General features: G+C 33.2%; 2 protein-coding genes across 2 annotated transcripts in view; both read left to right on the plus strand.

Annotated features, from left to right (window-relative positions):
• LOC144844639 (bifunctional purine biosynthesis protein ATIC-like) overlaps positions 1-26,092 on the plus strand; it is a 77,202-nt gene that overhangs the window by 15,217 nt on the left and 35,893 nt on the right. The window contains exons 2-6 of the mRNA XM_078701646.1: positions 8,464-8,590; positions 8,820-8,896; positions 12,472-12,538; positions 14,783-14,871; positions 20,597-20,675. Coding sequence (XP_078557772.1) covers positions 8,464-8,590; positions 8,820-8,896; positions 12,472-12,538; positions 14,783-14,871; positions 20,597-20,675 — 439 coding nt within the window. The remainder of the gene's footprint in view (positions 1-8,463; positions 8,591-8,819; positions 8,897-12,471; positions 12,539-14,782; positions 14,872-20,596; positions 20,676-26,092) is intronic.
• LOC144852758 (uncharacterized) lies at positions 23,680-24,505 on the plus strand. The gene is made up of 2 exons (XM_078710724.1): positions 23,680-23,985; positions 24,225-24,505. The coding sequence occupies exons 1-2, from the start codon at positions 23,859-23,861 to the stop codon at positions 24,503-24,505; spliced, it is 408 nt and encodes a 135-aa protein (XP_078566850.1). The 5' UTR covers positions 23,680-23,858.

Below are 26,092 nucleotides of genomic sequence, written 5' to 3' on the forward strand. Positions count from 1 at the left end.
GTAGTTTTCGAAATATAGGGTTTAAAACATTGTTGAAAATGATCGTTTTTAGCCACATACGATGTAAACAAGTTGCACCCTCGGTGGACAATTGTATGAACTACGCCGTTTTCCGCTAAAATGATTACATAATACATATAATTACGTTTTATAGTAATTTATTTTATATATCAACATGGTAGATATCAATAAATTATGTTATTAAATGTTTATAAAATATATAAAGTTGTTTATTTAACGGAATTCGGACAAATTTATTGCTCTAAATTTGTGTAGTAACAATCAGTACAGAAAAACCATGTGACTTCACGGTCACACGAGAGAAAAAATTCCGCTGTGGGTGATTCGCGTCCACCAATCAAATAGCCAGAATCCAAAATCATTCAACCGTGAGCTCTACCGATCGCGGGAAAGCTTAGCTTTGATTGGCTTATGATGACATATCACAGTAGTAGTTGAGCCTCACGTAATTTTCACAATTTTGTTTAAAAAATGGACATTCTTTATGGTATTTGTGATTTTTCTCTAAAAGATTTGAATAATAAAGGCTTCATATCGAAGCTTATAATAAATATTTCTAAGAGAAAAACCGGCTAGTGTTAAAAAGACAATTTTCAAAAGCCGGCGAGCAGTCTTAAAGTAATAAGCAAACTGAAATTGCATTTTCTTGAAAACTTTTCATTTTTGTACAAGAGGCAAGAGTTATAACTTGTTATTTGTAATTTCAAAACATAATTTGATTTAATGTACAGGATTTTTGATACGAGTAATTTTAAAAAACCTATTTCTCTTCAAATTCTCCCGTTTGTTTTTGGCTTTTCTGTTCTATTGTTATTCAACTAAAACTATTCCAAATATAATTGGAAACTAGAATTTAATTCGTCACTTTGACGAATTATAGGTGATCATTTTTATAATTTTACGTTAACATACGATCATAAAATGGATGCCATCCTATGACATGATGCATACATGCTTATAGTGCCGAGTTGTACATTATGTGTCATATATAATATGTGCAGTATACTGTATATCCATATACAGTGTAGCATAGGTGAAATTATGGGACACACATCATGTTCTAATTTTTTGGTATGATGACGTTATCAAAATAATCTTGAAGATGACAATTTCAAAAGATAATTTAGCAAAAAAATATAAGTTCTGGAAGAAAATTTGGCATGTAGATGCGCAGTGCACGCTCTTTAAAATTGTTATAAATGTGACGAAAGAGATGTAAAAACTACTTTTTAAATTCAACTGGCCATATCATAACGTCACAACATCCGATAGGCTTAATTTTTATGTGAATTCATATCTAAATTTCATCAGCTATCACAATGAATTAAAATCATCAAGGTCACCTTTAATTCTGAAGAGCTGTGAGATATTCAAATATACACTAAAGGTGAAATTACTCGACCCACGTTATTCAAGTTTTTACGCGTAATATCATCATCAAACGAAAATGGTGGCAATTCATGACAAATATAATTAATTTATCAAGCAAATACTGAAATTTGAGCGAAAATCGGGCTCAAATAACAGAGATGCGCTCAATATTCTGACAAAGTTATATAATCTTAAGCTGCGGACAAAATTCGTGGAAAGAAAGAAGAATAAGAAAAAAAAAAAAAAAGATCCTGACAATAACAAGGGGTTGTCCGCCAAGTGCAGATAACCAATAAAGATTTCATACAATAACAATAGGTGATCATTTTATTCTAAATGATCTCTTAAAAATGCCATTTTTTAAGCAAAAATCATTGTTTTTTGGCCAATTTAACAGACCATAACTTTTGAATGGATTTAAATTGCAGAAGTTTAGGTTCAGTAAGTTCCTTTGATAATAAAAGAAAGAAAAAGTACCATTATTAATTTGAATTTTTACATTGGGATACCTATTGTCATTGAAACTACTACACTATATACTTGCTGTTACGTTGTATTACCTATTACCTACTCTTCCAAAAGATTCACTTGTTTCTTTTAACTTTTTTTCTAAACTCGAAAAATTAAAAAGAAAAATAATGCCAAGTACATTTTCTTTTCAAATATGTTATCAAATTTGTGTTTCGACTTATTTTGGCAGAGTAGGCCTATTGATTATGCAAATTTTATTTCCTTTATTTTTGATAACCAAATGCATAAAATTGCTAAATAATTAATGAATAAAACTATATCTCTTCATCAGAACCTACCATAAAACCTCGAAAAGAAGCCCATGGGCTTCTTTTTTTAGTGCTCTTGGGTGACTTTTGAGACATTTTTTCAACCATGAAATTATGTTTAATATACCAATTAAAAAACAATATAAAAAGCAAAAAAACAGTCCTATGATTCACCGTCAAATACAATCATTTCGTTATCATCGTCGTCATCATCCACAATGGAATATTCAAGAGTGTCGTCTGTCGATGATGGCATCTCATATCCAACCAACCCTTCAACGTTTACTTCCTTGTTTTCAGAACCATCAAGGGCTATATTTATCCCACACTTTCTGAACGACCGAATTTTTAGCGATGGATTTGTGTTCATTATGGACCAGGCATTGCCAACCCACTTTAAGAATTTGCCTATCGCTTGCGCATATCTTACCCATCACATAATCATTGAGGTTATCATTGATATGTTTTTCAAACTCCTCTTTTATCGCATTCTTAAATGGCTGGTTGAATACAACATCGAGGGGCTGTACTCTGCTGGTACGTTGACCAACACAGTGTGTTTGGCGACCAAAAGCTCCTGAACTGTGTCTGTTTGCTGTGCTTTATGTACATCTGCGATGAACATGTGCTTACGATTTGGGGCCACAGGATTGGTAAATCGGTTTCCCCACTCTTAATCTATCCAAATCTTCATAATGCCTTCATCACACCATGCTTTAGGTTGAAATTCCACCCTGACTCTCTTGTCCCATTGACTCTAAAAATGGATGTACATTTTTAAGCATTTATTATAGTCTAAATTTTATTGGATTGCTAGTGACAGTTATAATTAAATTATTAAAAATCCGTTTTCACTATAATATCGGTATTATAACTGACCTTTTCTTTTTGTGAAATTCTTAATCCCATTCCTCTAAATATGACCATCGGCCGTACCCTAGGGATTCCATCTGCAAATATAGTCAACTGAAACGTACACTGTCGTTTCTCGAGACCAGATGAGCCACTCGCCACCCATATCTCTTTCTTTCCTTCTACGTCATACGTCCTTCCATCAGACATAATGAAGGGCAGTGGTGTTTGATCCATGTTAGCTATCTCACTATCTGCGAAGTCTTGCATTAAACGTTGTCTTCGGACGGCTTGGTGGAAGAAAGTAATGGCTGGACCCAAAGCTGTCGGTGGCTTTTGTGCTTGGTGCGTTTTCCTTCGATGGCTTAGTTTATTCCTCTTCTTGAAATTCATAAACCATCCATTTGAGATTTTAAAGCCAACTGCTCCCTCTTCTACTGCAATTTGCTCTATCCACCATCGTTTCACTTCAATACCATTATTCCGCTCTTCTTTGAACTCTTAAAGAAGCTTTTGCTCAAGTGTCTCATATGGTGTCTGTCTTCCTCGCACGCCAACGAACGAACAGTATTTCTTTTTCCACTCTCGCACCAGCTTACGATCAATACTAAATTCTTTTTCAGTCTTTGCGACACAATTGCCATTAGTGCTACGCCACTGCAAAACATTAAGCTTATAGTCTTGAGTATACATTTTCCTCGTCTTTACCATTTTGCAAAAGCAAAGAAAAATAGCAAATACACTCACAACGTGTTGTTTACTGTCACGTTTGACAAAATACGCAGTGCAGGCACGTCACTATGCGCTGTGCGTACCGCGTATCGTCTAGGCCCAGACATTTTTTACTGGGGTCTTATACTTTTGCTTTATAGCTGGTGCATAATATAAAAACAAATAATACAGTAAACGAAAATGGCTACACCAAGTCCTATCCACAAAGTGGCAATTGTTTCATCTAGAATTAAAGGACACCATGTTTTTCAGTACATTTACGAAATAAACGAAGAAATGATATGTAAACTGGAACCTGAAAACAAGAAAAGTCTAGCCAGAAATGCAATCAAGGCATGTTCCTGAATGTTTGGCTCAGATAATAGCTCCGTTGATGAAAGATTGGACATTAGTGCTGCTTAAAGCCAAGATAACTGGAACAGGCTTCTTTTCGAGGTTTTACGGTATTCTTTTTTTCAAAATAAGACCAACCTTGACCAATATGAATGACCGGTTTCGAAATTATGTAGATGGACTCATCCAACGATGACCATATGGGGCCTAGCCCTATCGGGAGCCGCCGCTGTTTGTTCACCGGGAATGTTAAAAAACATCCCAAAAGCGAATTGGAATTAGCCATTCTCACGCACACCAGCATTTATACTAGCTGTGTATATAGTATTGTTTTAAAATCAAGTATAATATAATTAATACCTTATATTTTATGGTTTACTATGATCATTCGTCTGTGTGTAGGGCAACCCACTCTATGCTGCATAGCATCGCGTCTATATAGGCTTAGTAGGCCCTACCTACACTAACAGTAGTCTCTCCCTGTGCGTCAAGCTGTCAAACATCCTAAGTTTTATTAGTTAGTTTGTTGTACTCTTGAATACATCAAAATGTTGCTCGAATGCTTATATGTATTTTGTATAAAAGATGCGCCTAGAGTTGAAATAACACTTTATATTGCTTCTCTAAACGAACATGTGCGAGCCCCAAAACGTTTGAATTGGTTGTTTACTTTAGAAGTTCGTCGTCTGCTGAAAATATATTGCGCATGATTGGTCAAATTAAGGTCATGTGATGGAAAATGGTAATAGCAGAAATTTTATTTAACTTTTGTGGAACTTTTTGGCTCAAGCATTCCTATATTATAGTGTAACAATAGACAAAAGTTCTTTTATTATGCTTAATGAGAACAGGAAAAAATCTTTTCAGCTTCACCGAAAAATTGATTTGTGCTGGCTATGCCACATTGGTTTTATGTATATTTTTATCTAGAAACATCATTTTTGATACGTTAAAACAAGTACCTACTATTTTTATTACTGTTTTTATATTGGCATTTTTATTGAGATTAAGCACGAGAAAGTCACAATACACAATAAAAGATGATTGAATGTATTTTAACAACCAAATATAATACTGGTATGAAGAAATTACAATAAATTCAATGGAATACTATTGTTTAAAAATAAGCATTATACTGTTTTCCGATTTTAAAATGCAATTTATAGTGCAAAACTATATGGAAATCAGGCCCACTCCAAGTTTTATGAATGCACTATGGAAGATATTGAATTTACTCCTTTGCATATTGTACAGTACAACTGGCCGTACATTCGCAAAGCAAATAAAACAAGTACTGTACAGCCAATAGAAAAAGTGATTTTGAAGATAACTTAGAAAGTAGACCCACTTTGTTCTAGACGTTAGGCCTGGCTAAATAGTACAACAATGAAATTGGTAAAGAAGCCTAAACAATGTTATTAAAAAAATACACAAAGTTCGTATTGCACAGCATTGTAGGTTCTAACTGTAGTGGGAATAAATGATTTATTATAGCACTCAGTATTTATTTTTCTCATAATCGGTAATCTGCAGCTTTGAGGACTAATTCGGAAAGTATTGGAAAGAGGTTGAGTTTTATCTTTCAAGATATTTCTAATCTTATTTAAAATAAAGTATTTTTTTAACACCAATCCAGTGGTGCGACTTGAGCGTCAAATAATTGTTTGGAATTCCAATTCGATTGGGAACTTTCGTAGTCAACATAAAGATTCGTTGAGTACTTTTTGTATTTGAATTGGATGGTGCTCAACAAAAAATCATTCAAATTGACAATGAGAACAATCTCACCGCTCCAAATACTCTAATAAACAGGTACTTAATGGAAAAACTATACTCAACGGTAAAGTCCCAATTGAAAAAAACAACAAATTCTCCAAAATCAGTCGCATGATTACAGAATATGCGATTGTCAATTTAGTGGTGTAACAAATTACAGAATAAAATAACAGTGGTTGAGGCACACTTTTTAAATAAGTTCTTAAAATAGTGGATCAATAATGAAATCTAGTAAGCAGCAGACCTTGATTTAAAAGGAGCGCCATGGCGCTGGCGCTCCTGAAAACGATCAAAGGAGCGCTATTTTACACGTTTTACAGTGCGTTATAAAAATATATATAATAATAAGAATATTAACCCCGAATACAACACACAGTATATATATAGTCGCGCAAACGATCTTTGTTATGGCTACCCCCGATAGGCTGGGCGCGCTTACGATCTCTGATGTTGTGCACTCGATTTACTTGTTATAAAGCTAGGCGCGCCTACGATCTTTGATGACTTGACATGATGTTGTGCGTAGAGACACGATTCAACACAGGTGAACCTCAACGAACAGGCCAACTAATAAACATAATAATAGCGAACGTCCAGCCCATCCAGAAACGATGCCGAGAAAAAAATATATAGTCGCGCAAACGATCTTTGTTATGGCTACCCCCGATAGGCTGGGCGCGCTTACGATCTCTGATGTTGTGCACTCGATTTACTTGTTATAAAGCTAGGCGCGCCTACGATCTTTGATGACTTGACATGATGTTGTGCGTAGAGACACGATTCAACACAGGTGAACCTCAACGAACAGGCCAACTAATAAACATAATAATAGCGAACGTCCAGCCCATCCAGAAACGATGCCGAGAAAAAAATCGTAAACAATTCATTCTAAATATAGTATCAGAACGTTCAATCGGTCGCTCAAAATGACTGCCGACAGAAGACCGTAATTAATACAGACCTAGTTTTTTTGGTCACATGGCATGAAATGCGATACTCTGTGCTTTACCGCAACAACTCGCATGTTTTTTTAACTCAGTACGAGAGGGTGGCTGCCGTCTGATGACGATAAAACAGTAATTAAGATCGTGTACCTGGATTTTGTGTCACATGACATGAAACATAAGACTCTCTCTAAACTGCTCACAGGTTTTTCCCCTCCAAATTCTGGTCGGGCCTTTTCTTTACACATGTCGTAATAATTTTAAAAGGCTTAAGCCTTATGTTAAACCTTACATTAATTAATATGGAATATATATTTATTTTGCATATATTTTGTTGGTGTCCTAGCCCATGTGTCGTTTTTATAATTCGCTAACCCAAGGTAGGATTAAATAATTTATAGTGTAGGCCTAGGCCGTCGAAACTAGACTATATTATAGCCTCGACTCTCTCTGCGTGAGCTGAGGTCCACGGGCCCGATGTCGTCCCGTCGGCGGATTTCCGTCCAAATTAGGATAAACGATGCGTAGGGCGGCTACAAAAATTGACGTCTACTATCTTTAGATAGGATTTTAATTAGCAAACAATACATTGTATGTATGTATGTATGTATTGTCCATGCTTCTAAAGGCTATGACAATGGTGTTTACTAACCCTACGAACCACCCGTAGATAATTATAACAATACATCGTAGGCTACGAACAATACTTCGTAGGCTATATGTTCAGAGACCTACGATGAATTTTACGTGCGAGAGTACCATTTCCGGCCATCTAGAGGTATCATTTATCAAAATTCGCCTCGCCTCGGATACTTAATCAAAATAATGGAGCTCTCCTCTTATATTTATAAATCAAGGTCTGAAGCAGCATGAATCAGTCGCGTGACACGATTGCCAATGTAAATAAATAAAAACATGTGTTTAATGTCTTAAAATGGATATGAAAGGTTTTTAAAATAAAAAAAAATTACTTTGAATCCTGTATGTGCATTCTTGACACATTAAGAACGTGGCAATTAATGGCCATGGTCAAAGAATTATTACTTGCGTTCACACAATTTTTTAAACTAAAAACAGATTTTCTAATGAATTCATCAAAGGATGGATCGTCATTTAAGACAAACATCATGCTTGCACTAAATTTCTAGACTGCTTCAGCAGCAAACGTAAGGCATTTTTCATTCAATGATCTCAGAGTGCTCTTATTATATCTACACCATAAGGTTGAATAGTACATGCTGACACTCTTAAATAGATAACATTTAGTTGTAGTAGAACATTTACCAAACTTTCTACTTAGAGAGTTGGCCCTATTGCAAATAGATCGATATTGATGTTTGATGTCACTTTCATCACAAGATAGGTTATGGAATTATCAACGTTTAGAGGTGCCCCATTTAAGGTAATATGTGGAACTGGTTGTGGAATTTTGGGCAAAGTAGCAAGCATTTGGATTTGGTTGCATTAAAAGTTATATCATGGTCACTAGCAAAACCTTTAGAGTCCAATTAGGCTTTGTAAGCCAGTCACTGACGGAGCCAAAAGAACCAAGATTATATAATAAAGTAATGTAGTATATAGCAAACTAAATTAAGGTTACAACCAATAGCATCCAAAAATCGAAAATGTACTGATTCAATGATTTTTGCTTTTAGCTGTAATAAGTGTATCGGATAAGGTAGACATTGTACCTTTTGCTGAGAAATTGAATGGTCTTGGTTTACAACTTGTTGCTTCTGGTGGAACAGCTAGAGTCATCAGGGAAGCTGGAATTCCGGTCAGGTAATTATGAATTGAGCCCCGGCTGAGTATCAGGATTCTGTCATAATCGCTCTTTCAGAAACTATGAAATACTTTCATCTCTAGAATTTGGCAAATCCATAGTTACAAATTAAAAATGTATTATGTTTAAATTTCTTTATCAAAGTTTACTTTATACCAAATGTGACGTAATTATTAGGCCTACTACATGTGGGCTTCTTACCCAGTAAATTAATGTATTTTTGTGCAGAGATGTTTCTGAAGTAACAAATGCTCAAGAAATGCTTGGAGGACGTGTCAAGACTCTCCACCCTGCAATTCATGGCGGTAAGGAATAAGTTTAAAAAAAAAACAAGGTAAATTTAAATCTGGTACAGTATAGTGCAGGTTCAGTCGTCACAGAAAGGACTACTGACAGAAGATCGTATTACATTGCCTAGATTTTGTCGGTTTGCTCCGCTCATATGTTTTTCTTATTCCAAATTCAATGGTCAGCGGTCATTGACTTTAAAATCTGATATTGTATCTCTTTTATACAGATGCATGGCTAGCGCCTTGTTGTTAATTCGTTGATACAGTGAAAATAAGCAAAGTTACAGTAGACTTGACCTTGTATCACCCATTATTATATAATGTAAAATTAAACACTAATTTTACAAAAATCAATGACTAATGTAACTTTAAAAAACCACTAATGCAACAAACTTGTTTGTTTCTTGATCTGTAAAAGTGTTACTTTATTATAAGAGCCCGGTGAAGCAGAATGAAGGCTGTGAAGATAGCAATTTCGGAAGGAAATTATCTCAGCAACAACATATTAACGTGTAGAAGAAATTTGAATACGTAAAATATAGTATATATATTTAGTATAAATATACTCTTTTAAATGTGATGAAAATACAACTTTTTTTTATTCAACTGGCCATGTGATGACGTCACAACATCTGATTGGCAAAATGTTCACATGAATTTGTATCTACAATCCAATATAGCTTCCATAAAACGTTTTAATCATGATTATCACTTTTTATTCTGACTAGCTATAAGAGATTGAAATTTACTGTAAAGATGAAAATAAGTGACCCATGTTATTCACATTTTTTGATGTGATGACGTCATCCAAATTAAAATAGTTGTAATTAATCTGAAAGACAATTGATTAACCTAGACCATATTAAAATCTCGGGGGAAATGGAAAACGGATAAAGCGAGATGCATTCTATTAAAGACGAAAGAGACAAAAATCCATTTTTTTTTCTTTTGAGTGGCCATATGATGACGTCGGACAACTTGTCAAGCAACAAAGTTATATGAATTCATATCTACAACTCTTTCAAAATAAGTTGAAAAAATGGTGGGTCAACGGTCTTCCTGAAGTGCTATAATAGATTTAAAATAGGCATATTTTTTCATAAATTTGCATTGAATTTGTAATTTTGAAGCGCACTGTGTCATTATTCTGCAATTAAAATTTAAAAAAAAGGTATGAAGAACAAAAATAAATTGCAAAAACGGCCTTTGCATTTTGCATATTTTAAAATTTTATTTGCGTGTGAGCGCGTAACTTTGTGTGAAACATGCCATTTTTTGGTTTTTAATCTATGATCAATCATTTATAAATTCATAAAATTGTGTGCAAGTCATGTTGCACAACTCTGACATTAAGAAAAAAAATAGGAGGTGCACAACTTCACGTGAATGTCTATATGTTGACAAAGTTACGATATGTTCTGTTTACACGTTTTAGAGAAACACGACTTTTCAATTCAATAACATTTATTCAATAATCGTAAAACAAATAATACAAGAATAATAAACAATAAGAAACAGCAATACAATACAAGAACAAGAAAAGGCAAAAAAAGTGAATGCCATTATTGGGGTTATGATTAGAAGTAAAAAACTTGTCTCACCATGACCCGAGAGAAAGAAAAAAAAAAGATATAAAGGGCTACCTTAATTAATGCTATATAAAATTGTTGTTGGTACAGTGATAAATATTTATTTTTTTAATTTAAATTTAAAAGCTGGTAAAGAAACAGAATTTTTAATTGAAACATCAAGATTATTCCATAAATTAGTACCAGAAACAGAAACAAAAAATTGAGTATGACGAAGGGATCTGGAACAGAAGGATTTCTAAAATTAAATGAATGAGTTTTCTTAGTTGTATCTAACAATTTTAACATAGGAATAGGAAGCGTTTTCTTAAAATACTGAAACATAAATGAGGCCTGGCATCACAAAAGCGGCACAGAGTCGCAACCCGAACTTTTGAGATATTTAGCCTTGAAGTTCAGAATGTGAAAAACGGCCTACGGTAACCTATCCATTTTAAAATTTCAACAAAAACCAATACTATAAACACTTATCTTTAACATATCAAACTCTTGTTCATAAAAAAATATCACAAGTATGTGTATTTTGCAATTATTTAAGTCGTTTCCATTGAAAATCATTAGGAAATTGTATTTTTGTTCACTCAAAAATCAACTTTCTTTACGGCGCTTTTGTAAACAAACCGCTAACGCGTACGAATCACGTCATGTTTGGTACCTATCTGTTTGAAAATATTTCAGCTCCCTAAGGGATTTTTTTTAATCTGGCCAATGGAAATTGGTTTTATTAAGGTGTTAGGTTGCTGAAATTTCTAACAAGAATTTGTGAATCCTTGACTGTGATTGGCTATAGAGATAAATTACGCTCTCTGATTGGCTGACGCTTTTGTTTACGATGAAGCAGCATGGCTTCCATCGTAGTTTCTCGATTGAATGTTTCAACATTTTGTAAATATTTAGGAAGTTAATCGTTATTTTTATCCATATATTTTTTTTAAATAACAAAAAATATAATATGTACCACACAGTGGTATATTTTCGACTAGTTTGCCGTTATTGAGAAGAACATAGCGAGTTTTGACAGAGAGTCTTGTCGCGTTGATCGCCGGGCTAGGCTAGGCCAAGCTAATCGGCGTCGCTACTTCATTATTGATTTTCTCAAAATGAAGATTTCCTGAGCTAGAAAGTGACTTGTATGTTTTCATTAATAACTCTTCATATAATAAACCAATTTTAATAAACAACGGCTCATTTTAAAGCTTATTAAATATAGATTACGAATCTAAAAAATTATTATTTCTGACACCACGCCGATTTTGTGATGCCATATCCTTCAAATATTGATTATTGGACTTTAGTAATATCAAATCGTTTAAATAAAGGTTCAGATGGAATTCGGTAAGGAGATGGTATGATAATGCTGGCTGCACGTTTCTGTAATTTAACACGTTTATTTAAATTAGAGGGATAATCTGACACCCAAATGATATTGCAGTATTGTAAATGTGGTAAAATAAGGTATTGTAAAGAGATAATAGCATATGTACAGGAAAAATAAACTTAAGCATATTAATGATACCTATGATTTTTTATATTTTCTAGGAAATATAATTTTGGTGAAATTACATTTTGAACTTTATTGGTCTTTATTGTTTTGCTAACAAGTAATTCGAACAGGCATTAGTAAAACTGTATTCAGAATAAACAAGGCCAAATACATGGCTGCAGTCGCATGCTCAAATTTGAGTTAGTGTTTACCGACCGACCAACCGACCGACATAGTGAGCTGTAGAGTCGCATTTGCACGAGACTAAAAATAAATTTCAGATACCAAACAGTATAGTATTTGGTGAAATTATATGTTGACGTTTATTGGTCTTTTATTGTTTTGCTAATAAGGAAATTGAACAGGCATTGGTAAAACTGTATTCAGAATAAAAAATAGATTTCAGATACCAAACAGTATAGTATTTGGTGAAATTACATGTTGTTGTTTTGTATGACATGATACAAACAAAAATCTAAATTTTCTTTTTTTATGTGTTCCAACTTATCACTTTACAGGCATTCTTGCTAGAAGACTCGACAGTGATGCAGCTGACATGAAAAGGCAAAACTATCAGTATATCAGGTAAATAGTACAACTATGTAGCATGAGATGATATTACTTTGTTTAGAACTTTAGATGTAAAATTAACAAATCTACAGTAAATTGTCAGCTTTTCTGTTTAACTGCGCCACGGAACTTGCTTGAAGAAACTAAACTATGCATACATAGCGCCCTCATTTGTTATTAGTCCTCCCTAGATGTGATGAAAGATCGTTTGTGATTGGTTAATACTCACAGTAGTAACTCGGTACGCGCGCGACGCGGCGAACATCCGGTGATTCGGCTTGAAGAAGACGAATTTGGCTACCTGATAATATTATTATTAATGTAGGATGGAAATTCTTCTGTTATTATTTAAACGACCTAGGCTAGTGAATATTTTATTGCCAAGAAATCATTAATTAGTAATTATCTGTATATTATTCTTCGCAAGGTAAGGTGTCTAGGCAGGCTTGTTTACATACAATACAAAAAGGAGGCCTAGCCTAGCTACCCGACCCAGCAGATATTCTACTTGTTGGCTATGTAATATAACAGATATCGCCTTTTATATCGGTAAAATATAACCTCTGGAATTAATGAATGATATTATGTTATCGGATATTATGTTATCAGGGAATTATATATTTTCCTCAGCTGGTGCTTCAGGAAATATATATTCCCTTGAACATAATATCATTCCCTCGGGGATGTCAAATCTTATATTTTACCTCTAAGCAGGCAATATCTGTATAATAGACACCAAAAATGTTAAATAATCGACATGCTTCGCGTTCGCGAAACGAACTGAGTTGATGAATACATTTCGTCAATATGTCTGTATTGCTAGTAAGACCAACCAAGCCCTACCAAGACGAAGCACAAAATATATCTGAATTTATTTTATTCTATTAAATTGAAAGAATTATTTATATATGTACAACATAATCAATGATCTATATGTTATATAGTTATTTAGATTAATAAAACACAAAGAGGAACATATCATATTTTGTAGGCCTATCATTCGCACTTTGGCAGAGTTGAGTAGGCATGCCACTCGACGCAGCTCTCCTGGTCGTAGGCCACTTTTTTGGTGACTATGTTGCGCTAAAATTGAGGTTTTATTGTTGTAAATTCTATTAGAACTCTATATATAATATTTCGATAAATTAACACTTTCAATTAAAATTTCGTTAAATTAAAACTTTAAATTGGTAGGTCTTGATGACTCTTGGTAGGTCTTGCTATTTAGGGAGGACCCATTTTACCTAGTACATTGTTAATAACAGACAAGCTAGCCTCTTAGATAAGACTGTACAGCAAAATGTTTCCGTGGTTACATACGTTACTTTATTTGTAACACAATACTAGGCCTACCCTGACCTGGTATTCATTGTTACAGCATGTGCAAGTCGACTGGCACATCAAATTTGAGAGCTTGTTTAGTGGCATTTTGCTGTTCGCTCTTTGACGTGAGCATAAGTGGACGTATGACGTCATAACACTGCAAAAGTTTACAAAAATGGCCGAGAATGATCTGTTTTTGATTTTCTGAGAATGTAGAAAAGTTAATTGAATTTTTATTGGTTATTTTAAATAAAGAGTTTAATACTACAGGTTATGGCCTGAGTCTTATCACTAGAATGGCAGCCTTCGTTCATAAAATTAAGGATCTAGGTTAGGCCTAAGCTACACACATAGCCTGGTCTAAGCCCTATGTACTACCACCGGCCCAGCGGTTGATATCTCCACGGGCGCTACTAGAGATTACAAGGTCAGATCCCAAAGTTATTATGTCATACGTTCAATGAAACGTCAACGTAAATGTCCACTTAATCTAAATGTGCCAAGCTGTGTCGCACATATTTTTTTTTTAAACAGAAACCATGTTGTATTTCTCTGAAATTAAATGAACATTTTTGGAAGAAATAATGTGTTAATTTTAATTTCATATGAAATAATTAAATGTTTTATTTGATAGATTGATGTAGAGAAGGTCAAATAGAAAGCCATTTTATTGGCATGATAAACCATGTGCTTACTAATAAAGCACTCTAGTATTTTAACGACTGAGGGCAGAGAAATATTAGATTTTTTAGTCAATACGCGAATAATCTATATACTGTATAAATTTACGTAAGGGAAAATGTTTGTAAGTCTTTTAGAACTTTTACTCAATGATATAGAAAATTGGTAAGTATTGTACTTTTGGTACTGATTTTTAACACTTAATGAAAACCATACTATACTACTAAATTTTGAATATTGTACATTTCAATATAGGTTAGTGGCTTGCAACTTGTATCCTTTTGTAAAGACTATTTCAAAGCCTGGTGTGTTGATAGAAGATGCTGTCGAACAGATTGATATTGGTAGGTATAAAATAATATTTCTTTTGTAAAAATATGTATGTCAAGTTATTTGCACTTTTAGATTATTTCTAAACCTTTGTGTAAATTGTTTCTGCACTTATGTCCGGTTAAAAGATGTCATAAAATAGGGTCCTGTGTGCAATTTGTTGTGAAAGTTGGCAACTTGTCTAAATATCTGTAGTGGGTCAAAATAAACCAGAAAAACGTTGTTGCCCAATCTGTAATCCCGTGGGAGGTCTTTTATGGGCCTTTTCAAGAGGGCGGCCAAAATATTCAAATAGCTTATATCTTTGTAATGGCTGGTGTTAAGGTTTCATTTTAGTGTCAAATAATTCACAACATATAGATATATATATATTCACTCTAATACAACATTTTGTCCAAAAATGGCTGCAACTACCATTTCTGGCATTTTGACCTTTGACCTTGTCTTCTTATATCTCTGAAACCAATAATCTTAGAGAGAAAAAGTTTAATGCAAATTGCTCATAGGCCATCGGGTGAAAATCCTATCGTGAACGGGCAACAACGTTTTTCTGGTTTATTTTGACCCACTAAAGATATTTAGACAAGTTGCTAACTTTCACCACAAATTGCACACAGAATTCCTATTTTAACCTGACTATTATGTTTTAATAATGTTCTAATTCACATTTTAACCTAAAAATTGATTCCTGTCATTGCTGTCTGAGGGGTTTTTTAACCTTTGATTTTGTATTCTAATTTTTATTTTTTAAATTGCCTTTTTAGACTATTACTACTACTACTATCACAGTACATACTATTAGGTTGTATATACATTATCACATGCAATATATGGTTTCACCAAAAAAAAATTCAATCTTTCTGATACCGTATATGTCTGTGTCCAAGACGCACTTTTGACACGCAAATTTGACCTCTAAATTTTGGGTACGTCTTATACACAGGTCACTTCCTCACACACCCTAAAAAACTAGTTAACAGTGTACATTAGCCTCAACAACTAGCCAGGAGGCCTACCTCTAGCCTGTTGATAGTGTACTACTACTACTCTGCAATTTAGGCCTACTAGTTAGTCTAGCCTGTCTAATCACGGTCGATCACCAAATTGTGGTAAAAAGTTTATTGAATTTTTAATTAAGGTACTTGCATGAGATACATTCTGAACTTGCGTGTGTGTATTTCTAGCAGCATCACAGCACAGTAACAAAAAAAACATTTATGAAGTGTCCATTAATTACGGTGGTGTTGCGTTTTAATTACACAGCAACTATGTCCCTTGATCACGGTGGTTTATTTGATTACATATCTATGTCAACAATCGCATATTTTTATATAGTTCGTATGTCAAGCGACATCTAAAAGATCTTGTTGTTATTGTGTTTTCACACATTCACCCCGATAAGCGCTTAAAGCGTTCATGAAGTTAAAAATCAAGGTCATGGTAAACAAATTGTTAACAAATAAAAAGTAGTTTGATTTGCATGAAACGTGACAAAAAATTTTACAAAATACTCTATGCTTCCAAAAACAATTGTTGAAGTGAGTTTGAAAATAAATTCGAAAATATAACCCTTTTTTCGAAGCACGCTGTTCGAAACGCGACGGGTGTGTTGAATGAATCGAGGCCTAAACATACAACATAAAATCGTCTGAAATCCATCATTATTTGTAATAATCACTATTGTCAATCTTGTATACAATAAATATATAATAAATAAAGATTATTCATTGAAGCCTAGCTTTTGACAAACATTTTGATACCAAACTTCCTTTGATTTCATAAGTTTCCGACTCATTTTTGTCTAATTTTCTGCAAGCTACACATCTGAGATGGTGGACTAAGCTCCCAATAAACGCTGGTGCGTGTGAGATTGGCGAATTCCAAGTCGATTTCGGGATGTTTTTTTTTAAACATTCCTGGTGAACAGCGGCGATGACGATCTCGGGCGGCTCCCAATAGGCCTAGGCCCCATATGGTCATCGTCGGATGAGTTTGTCTACTAATTTATTCATCATTTCGAAAGTTTGCTCTTATTTTGAAGAGAAGATATAGGTTCTGATGAAGAGATAAAGTTTTATTCATGAATTATTTTGCAATTTTATGCATTTGGTAGTCAAATATAAATTAAACAATTTTAATAATTTTCCTAAAATATTTCAAAAATTTGCATAATCCATACTCCAAAATAAGTTGTAACACAAATTAAAAAAAAATGTGAAGAAAATGTCTTTAGCATTATTTTTCTTTTTAAATCAGGGGATTCATTAAGGTTTTAAGTAAGAGGAGAAAAAAAAAGTAACAGGAGAATTTTGAACTCATAAATGTAGAACTTTGTGAGCGAACAACCATCGGCTGGGGGCCAGGGGGCCGCCTAGGGCCCCCGGTCGGGGTCCAATGGCCAAAGGCCCCTGGAAGCTCTGGCTTTCTAGAGCTATATAGGCCATTTAAACTAGTTTACAGACACATAAATATATGCTTAATTTAAAATAAATATATTTATTTTTATTGCATTTATGTAAATCTACCATCTCATCGTCATTGAAATGGCATGCAAAATCCGATGATGACCTCTATCTATGGAAGGTCATGTGGAAGAAATATTTTCCTCCTCTAGATCTCACGCACGAAACTTTTTTGGCCCGACGTATTTAGCAATTATTTTACTCCCATTTGTTATGTACTTCCTTTCCTTATTTTATGACGTTTTATGAAGTTTAATAATAATATTATTATTAATAATAATAATAATATAGGCTAGGTCTATTATTAGGGAGTCCGAGAGGCACGCGTCCCAGAGCAGTATTTTGCTTGCCACGATTCAACTACGGTACGTTACTATGCGCACGATTTCTTTGTACATCATATAATGTCATTTTAAGCGAATCGCGTTGGTGAATTTCGCCGTTGACGGGTAGGTCATGTCACGGTTGAAGGATTTCTAACAATGCCTCTGCCGGCTACTAACGAAACCCCTGTACATTTTTTTCTATTTTTGTCTCTAGAAAAAAAAAGTTGCTACATCAAATCTCTTGGCCCGAAACAGCAAGATTTTTATTATGTACCATGTATGTTTGTTACATTACGTGAAACCAAAGTATTATGAGAATTTGTTTAACTGTGGATAATACGACTCATAAAGCATTTGTAGAGGAGACTCTAGAATACTGTCCGCCTGAGATTGGTATTAATGCCCACTCCTGATCTTGTATCTAATTGCATTGATAAACTTTCTGTAGGAAAATCACCCGGACTTGATGGTTTGGGTGGTGAACATCTTAAATATGGTAGTAAACGACTTAATATCCTATTGAGTTTATGCTTTAATGCTATGCTGTGTCATGGTCATGTAACTAAAGATCTTGTTAAAGTTATTCTAGTGCCGATTGTTAAGAGTAAATCAGGTGATATTACGAATAAGAATAATTATAGACTTATTGCTTTAGCGTCTGTATTATCTTAGGTGTTTGAATCTATTTTGATCAGTCATTGCGGTAACTCATTGGAATCCAATGACTACCAATTTGCATTTAAAGCAAAACACTCGACTGATACGTGTATCTTTGTATTAAAACATGTAATTGACTACTACAATAGAAATGGTTGTCCGGTTTTGCCTGCTTTCTAGATGCCAGTAAGGCTTTTGATCGAGTCAATCACTGGACTCTTTATAATAAGCTCATTAACAACTCTGTTTCAAATCCATTTGCAGTATCCAATGGAGTTAGACAGGGTGGGGTGATGTCCCCTCTCCTTTATAACATATATATTAGTACTCTAAATTGTAGACTAAGTGGTTTGTGTCAGGGTTGCCAATGTAGAAACATTATCTTGAATCATCTTAGTTATGCGGATGATCTTGTTCTACTTGCCCCCTCTCCAGCAATTGGTACATGTTTGTGAAGAGTTTTCATAAGAGAATGATGTTTTATTTAATGATAAGAAATCTTTTTGTATGCGTTTCTGTCCTCGTACTTGCAAACTTGAACGTAATTCTATTACTAAACTTTTTGGTAAAAAACTTGCTTATGTTGAGAAAGGTACCTATCTTGGTCATATTCTTATGTGTGATTGCAGTGATGAGGCCGACATTCAAAGTCAGTACAGATCTTGGTGCATTAGAAGCAACTCACTCAATCGCAAATTTATGAAATGCTCTACCAATGTTAAATGTTGTCTCTTTAGATCTTACTGTATTAATATGTATTGTGCAGCCCTTTGGTGTAACTATCGTATGAAGAATATTAGATCTCTTAATGTATGCTACAATAATGCTCTGCGCCGTATACTTAATGTCTCTAGAAGTAGTAGTGCCAGTGCAATGTTTATTGAACATGGTGTCCCTTCCTTTAATGAGTACATGCGAAAATCTACCTATGGTTTCATGCAACGTATGTTGAATAGTGGTAACATCCTTGTTGCTTGTGTTTGCAAACATATGCTCCATAACTCCAAAATGTATTGTAGATGGAGAAGCATTCTATATACTTAAGTTTAGAGTTACGATTTTTCTTTTTCTGTTTATAAGTTTATTAATATGGATGATATTTCCGAAATAAAAAGAAATTGAAATTGAAAAGTATGACTGTGTGTTTAATGGCTATAATTATGGGCCGTCAGTAAATTTGGTTTAGGAAAAGGTGGTGGTCTTCAAAATCATCACATCACAGTAGTGTGCGGTCAAGTTCTGTAAACCAAAAAAAAAAGAAGAAATCATTGCATTAGAGGAATTTGGCATTGGTAGCTATATATGGAGAGAAGTCAATGGTTGACTAAATAAGGTTGTTGTAAAATTAATTGCAGTTGCAGAAAGTATGGTTTGGACTGTTGCTCAACTATTTTTTAAGAATGCCATGGCATCCAATAGATGGAGGATGGGATACTGACAAAATGAAAGTAAATGGATTATCGTATTTATTCGAATAAACGCCCTTGGTGGTTGATTGTTAAAAGGGGTGATGAGGGAGTTTAATCAAGGGAGGCGTTTATATTTTTGGGTGTTTATTCGAGTGGGGCTTTTATTAAAAATTATATTCTATGTGGAGTTTATTCGAGGAGGCGTTTATTCAAAGAGTGGTGTTTATCCTAATGAATATGGGAATGAGTCCAGTGATGCCAAGGATTTTCCCGATCCCGAACGCGCAGCTAGCATCCATTGGCTGGACCATCATTGGGAGAGCACCCGGAAGTTCTGACAATATTATACCAGTAAAGTGTAGTTTTAGTCACTTTTAAAAAGAAAATCCTTGAAAAGTCCGGGTATTGTTTTATATTTATCCGGATGGACCCCTCACCCTTCCCATATGATCCCCCATTCCTATACCCCTCCCAGCTGGCACCACCAATTTAAATGAACTGATTTATTAGACACCGTAGAGCATAGGACTGCGTTGTCCTATATTATAGGGATATAGCTAGATACTTAACATGTGTTTTTGCGGCTATTTTCTAATTAACAGCTCTTAAAATAATGTGTGGATTGTAGTTGAGGTCTTCGAAACTGTAAAGAAATATATAAAGCTTTGTAAAAACTGTTATAAAGTGGTTATTAGATATATCATTTATGTTTTTTGGTCCTTTTTTAGGAATTTTCGCCATTGGTGGCCATTTTGTTTAAAAAACTATTTCCCCATCCCCTGGATTTTTCTAAACTTTTAGTCTTTCTATCTGCAAGCTTTTAGAGCTGGAATTGTATGTTTTCACTATTAAAAGTAATTGTTTTGTTATAAATATATTTATTAGGAGGAGTTACATTACTACGTGCAGCAGCCAAGAATCATTCACGTGTGACTGTTATTTGTGATCCAAAGGATTATAACAAGTATGTTGAAGTTTATGTTTTACATGTTAAGCAAATTCTTGATTATTCTCAACAAGAGTAAATGATATTTATTTCTCCATAATATAGTCTTCCTAGCATATTGAGGGGTGTCTAGAAAACTCAGATCTCAGATATATCTGAGTTTTCTAGATCTTGAAAACTCAGATATCTGAGTTTTCTAGATATAGAAATCTCAGATATCTGACTTTTCTAGATCTAGGAAACTCAGATATCAAGATCTGAGTTTTCTAGTTCCAAAATGGAACTAGAAAACCCAGATCATCAAATGGATCGTTCCATTATTAATAGAGGGTAGCTTGTTTGAAATACTACAGTATTATATGTTTTCTTACTAATAATAATTATTGTAACTTATAGTAGCAGCCTACGACTTAAATCATAAAGAAATACAGTATACACCTTTTAAAATGTAGGCTTAGCATATAGGCCTAGCCTAGCTAAAGCAAACTCAATTCAAGGCTCAACGTGTGGGCGCTATCGCCATGTATCGCGAAGAGTAGGCCTGGGGCGGATTGCAATATAAAGACTTTGTCTTAGGCTTAGATCTAAGCCTAAGACCCCTCGCGAAAGTCTTAGCTAAGCCTCTCAGCAAAGTCGATTGCAATATCGCGGTCTAAGCTAAGCCCGATAGAAAACCTTAGTTACCACCGTTGAGGGCATCATTTGTGTGTACAAAAATAATAAAAGCTATCGTAAATAGATAAACGCCCTCAAGCTATAGACAAAATAACACGTGGGTAAAACTCGCGCGAGAAAGTGCTATCAATCATTAAATGACTTTTCTAACAACCAATAACAACACGCCATTTACTACAAAAAAGGGATGATTTATGAATATTTATGAGACCCCGCAACCGTGTACGTTGCACGTGTGGATTTTAATAAGGAGGTGTGTGTGTAAACGAAATATTAGAACAAAATCGAAACACATTTTTATACCACTGACGGCTGAATATTAATTACATATAGGCCTAATTAGTAAGTTTTATATTGTTTATTACTACTACTTTACTCTATGCCTAGGCTCCTCTAGTCTATCTAGGCCTAGCTAGTAGTATTATAGTAGTACTGTACTGCATATAATACAGCCCGTGGCCTAGCTAGGCGGGCCTAATGAATTAGTGTAGGCCTAACCTTTCATTCAAGATTAAATTCCACTTATTATTATGCATGTGTAGCCGGCAAATGTACTATCTAGCCTGTAGAGTATATAGACCTATAATAATAGACTGGCCAATTAATAATATTTCACATTATATTATATTATATATACTGTAATACGATAGTAGTATACCTATACTATATAATATTTATTATTATTTATAATAATATATGCTTTCCTTTTTAGACAAATGTGTATGAGGCCTACTTCAACAAGTTCAACAGTCAGAGAATAGATAAAGATGGAAAACAACGAATTATACTACTAGGCCTGTTTCACTTTTGTTGAAGGCCAAGCAAGGCTCAGCTAGTAGTATGATTTTTTACATACATCTGGATTATACTATTTCATCATGAACTTTGTGTGTAATTTTTTGCAGCAATTTACAACGATGATATTGCCAAAATGCTGTACGAAACAAACATTGACTGAGAATCAAAATAATATTACTGCATGGCTGTGTACTAAATTGTACTGTAATAATATTATAGTACTAGTAGTAGTAGGCCTAGTAGTAGTAGGGCCTAGATAGTAGCAAGTAATTACAGATTCATCATCAGCCTATGTTGACACTACACTACTAGGCCTAGCCTACAGAGTACTACAAAACATGGATATATATTTAATGGAATGGCAAAGCTAAGCAGTAAATAAAAGAATTAAGGTATGCATGTTACTTGACATTGTTAATTGGTTTAAACTAATATTAATAATAATATTCATAATATTAATAATGTGTTCTACTTGCACTTGTTTTTTAATGTTTTTCTAACAAGTTTAATTTATACACCACTACCTACCTCCTCCCTCCCTTATAAATTATTATTAGATAGTAGGCCTAGTCGTTGATGTTTATTTAATATTGGTTAACTCCTTTTTTTTGGAATTTGTAATTTTTGTATTGTTCCATATGGACAGTTCAGTCTGAAATAAAGTTGAATTGAAAATGAATTGATTGGTATTGTAATTTTGTTTTAGATTCATGCTGAAGAATTTTAGTACCAGTATTATTATATATAGTGTTTCCATGGGGCCTTTATATTTAAGGTTAACAATTTTAATTTATACAGTATTTGTTTGTTGTAAACAAATATTAGGATGCAGAATATTTCATTATTTAATTAAAATAAAAGCAATTCTGCTTAAATAACGTATACAATTTTATAATAATAATCATTGTTATTATTTGAATATTATTTATAATTAATAACTATCTAGCCTGAGTACAGTAAGAATTGAATATATGTTTTTTAAATCACTGAAATACTAATTCTATCATTTTTAAATCAAGACAACTTTGTATACTGAACTTCTTTAAGTAGTAGTACTAACTACAGTAATAAAGAGGCCTAAACTGTAGCCAGGCCAAATTAAATAGCCTAGCTTTGTTTACATTTCCTAGCCTAGACTAAACTTAACTAGCCTAGGCGGTCAGTATTTAGTAGAGTAGGCCTAGTCTAGTGATCGCCGATGTTTAAATTTTTTTTTCTTTATATCACTATTTGGTTAATTCGATGAATAAATCATTGTGGGAGATCCGCATTATATATTAATTATTAAAGCTTTAAAAAAATGAAAAGACTCTTGATTGTACTATTTTATGTTACGGTATCGCGCGGGGATTTTCCCTTCGTTTTATCGTCTGACTACTGACAAACGACTCGGGAGTTATTAATAGGCGGCCTAGTTGTAGTATAGTAATAACGCGACGATGGACAACAAGCGTAGGCCGACGTTCACCAAAACTGAAAAAATATGCCTTTATAGAAGCTTTCTCATACAAAAAAGACATTTTGAACTCAAAATTTTCGTCAAGAGTTTCGTTGCACTCAAAGGCTGAGGCATGGAAAGAGGTTTTAAGTAGTGTAAATGCCGTAAATGGTGAGGTTAATCGAACCGTCGACGAAATTAAAAAAAAATGGAAAAATTTATTGGCAGATGCCAAAAAAGACCTGAATCGTCAAAAAAATCCTCCTACTGGAGGGGGTCCACAATTTGTTATGCCGAAATGCAGTGAAATGGTTATCAATGTATACGGTGGGGAAGACTCCAGTTTGTTTGCTGGTTTATCCAGTGGAGTGGAAAGTTCAATTGGGAGTCGGTCAGCACTATCATCAGCTGCAGCAGGTGTGTATTTTTTTTTAATAGGGCTAGCCTAGGCCTAGGCATATTCATAAGCCTAGAGGTCCTAGGCCTATTTGTTATGAATTTGGTCACAGGTGTACTAATTCAAATTTTAAATTCAATGCCTATGTATTGCAAACATTGTTAACATAGTTGTAAACAATAATAATATTATTATTAATTTTAAATATTTTTTATAAAATAGCAAATGACGATAATAAATGAGTTTCATTTATTTTAAGGACCATCATCATTATTAGAGCTCCCTACCAATATTCCCTCGGCCTCGACATCTCAAGAACCAGCAGAACCGATGAGGAAAAGAACAAAACATGGTGATGATGATGACGCATACCAATCTTTTTTAAAGTGGCAGACGGTATTAGCTCAGAAGAAAGTTGAGAAAATTGAATTGGAGAAAATTAAACTAAATGAAGAGGCCAAATACTACAAAGTTGCAACACAGAAGTGTGAATTAGAGCTAGCTGTATTGCAGTCCCAAGTTACAATTTTTGAAGAATAATTAATTAAATTTGGTGTTTACAAATAATTTGCAAATCTTTAATATATTATATATAAATTACAATTTATATACAATTTAAATATACTGTATTTAATGAATAATTCATTAAATTTCTATTGGTGTTTACAAATAATTAACAATCTCTAATATATTATATATAAATTACAATTTATATATAAATACTGTATTTAATGAGTCATTCATTAAATTTCTATTGGTGTTTACAAATAATTAACAATCTCTAATATATTATATATAAATTACAATTTATATATAATTTAAATACTGTATTTAATGAGTCATTCATTAAATTTCTATTGGTGTTTACAAATAATTAACAATCTCTAATATATTATATATAAATTACAATTTATATATAAATACTGACACTGTATTTAATGAGTCATTCATTAAATTTCTATTGGTGTTTACAAATAATTAACAATCTCTAATATATTATATATAAATTACAATTTATATATAAATACTGTATTTAATGAGTAATTCATTAAATTTCTATTGGTGTTTACAAATAATTTAACAATCTCTAATATATTATATATAAAGTACAATTTATATATAAATACTGTATTTAATGAATAATTCATTAAATTTCTATGGGTGTTTACAAATAATTAACAATCTTTAATATATTATATATAAATTACAATTTATATACAATTTAAATATACTGTATTTAATGAGTAATTCATTAAATTTCTATTGGTGTTTACAAATAATTTAACAATCTCTAATATATTATATATAAAGTACAATTTATATATAAATACTGTATTTAATGAGTAATTCATTAAATTTCTATGGGTGTTTACAAATAATTTACAAATCTTTAATATATTATATATAAATTACAATTTATATACAATTTAAATATACTGTATTTAATATATTAATACCTGTATTATGTACAATGATGATGCTGTTATGACAGCGCCACAATTATTTTAATTAAAAATTGAATCTAATAAACCTTTAAAGATATATTGTCCCCCTAAAAAAATATTTTTTTAAATTTTTTTTTTGAATATGTTATTTCAATGTCACATAATAGTTATTCACTCTCACAAAAAATTGGGTCTGAAAAAAATGTATTTACCTGAGAAAAATGTAATTTAAAGCAAAAAATGGTCAAATTGTCTGGAAGACAATGAGTTTTTGGGTAATTTAACTGTTTATTTTGTCTTTTTATAGGTGAAATAATTTTTTTTCCCCGTTTTTTTTCTTATGGAAGTGAACAACTTTATTTAAACTGCAAAATGGCCTATTCAAAGTCCGATTTTAAAAATCTTTATTTTTCATGATTTTGGGGGACAATACATCTTTAACATTTATACAGTATAAACATTTTTTTGCAAATTTAATTAGCAATTGCATTTGCAACCATCTGCCTGATTGCACGTCCATTGTTGTCTTCAATTTGTTCATTGCGCTGCCCTGCATCCCCTATATCAATATCCTCTTCATTTTCAATTTCTGGTAAACCCAAATTACGAGCCATATTATGAAGGACCATTGTTGCTGCTACCACAGCGCAGGTTCTGTGAGGCTGCATACAGTTTTCTTCGT

The sequence above is a fragment of the Antedon bifida genome, chromosome 1 (assembly GCF_963402885.1).
Source record: "Antedon bifida chromosome 1, ecAntBifi1.1, whole genome shotgun sequence".
NCBI classification, from domain to species: domain Eukaryota; kingdom Metazoa; phylum Echinodermata; class Crinoidea; order Comatulida; family Antedonidae; genus Antedon; species Antedon bifida.

What these genes read in the sequence shown, in the direction of transcription:
- LOC144852758 (XM_078710724.1), top strand. Translation starts at nt 23,859, where the DNA reads ATGCCGAAATGCAGTGAAATGGTTATCAATGTATACGGTGGGGAAGAC. An exon ending in ACTATCATCAGCTGCAGCAG is followed by an intron (nt 23,986 to 24,224) that starts GTGTGTATTTTT and finishes ATTTATTTTAAG; the next exon opens with GACCATCATCATTATTAGAG.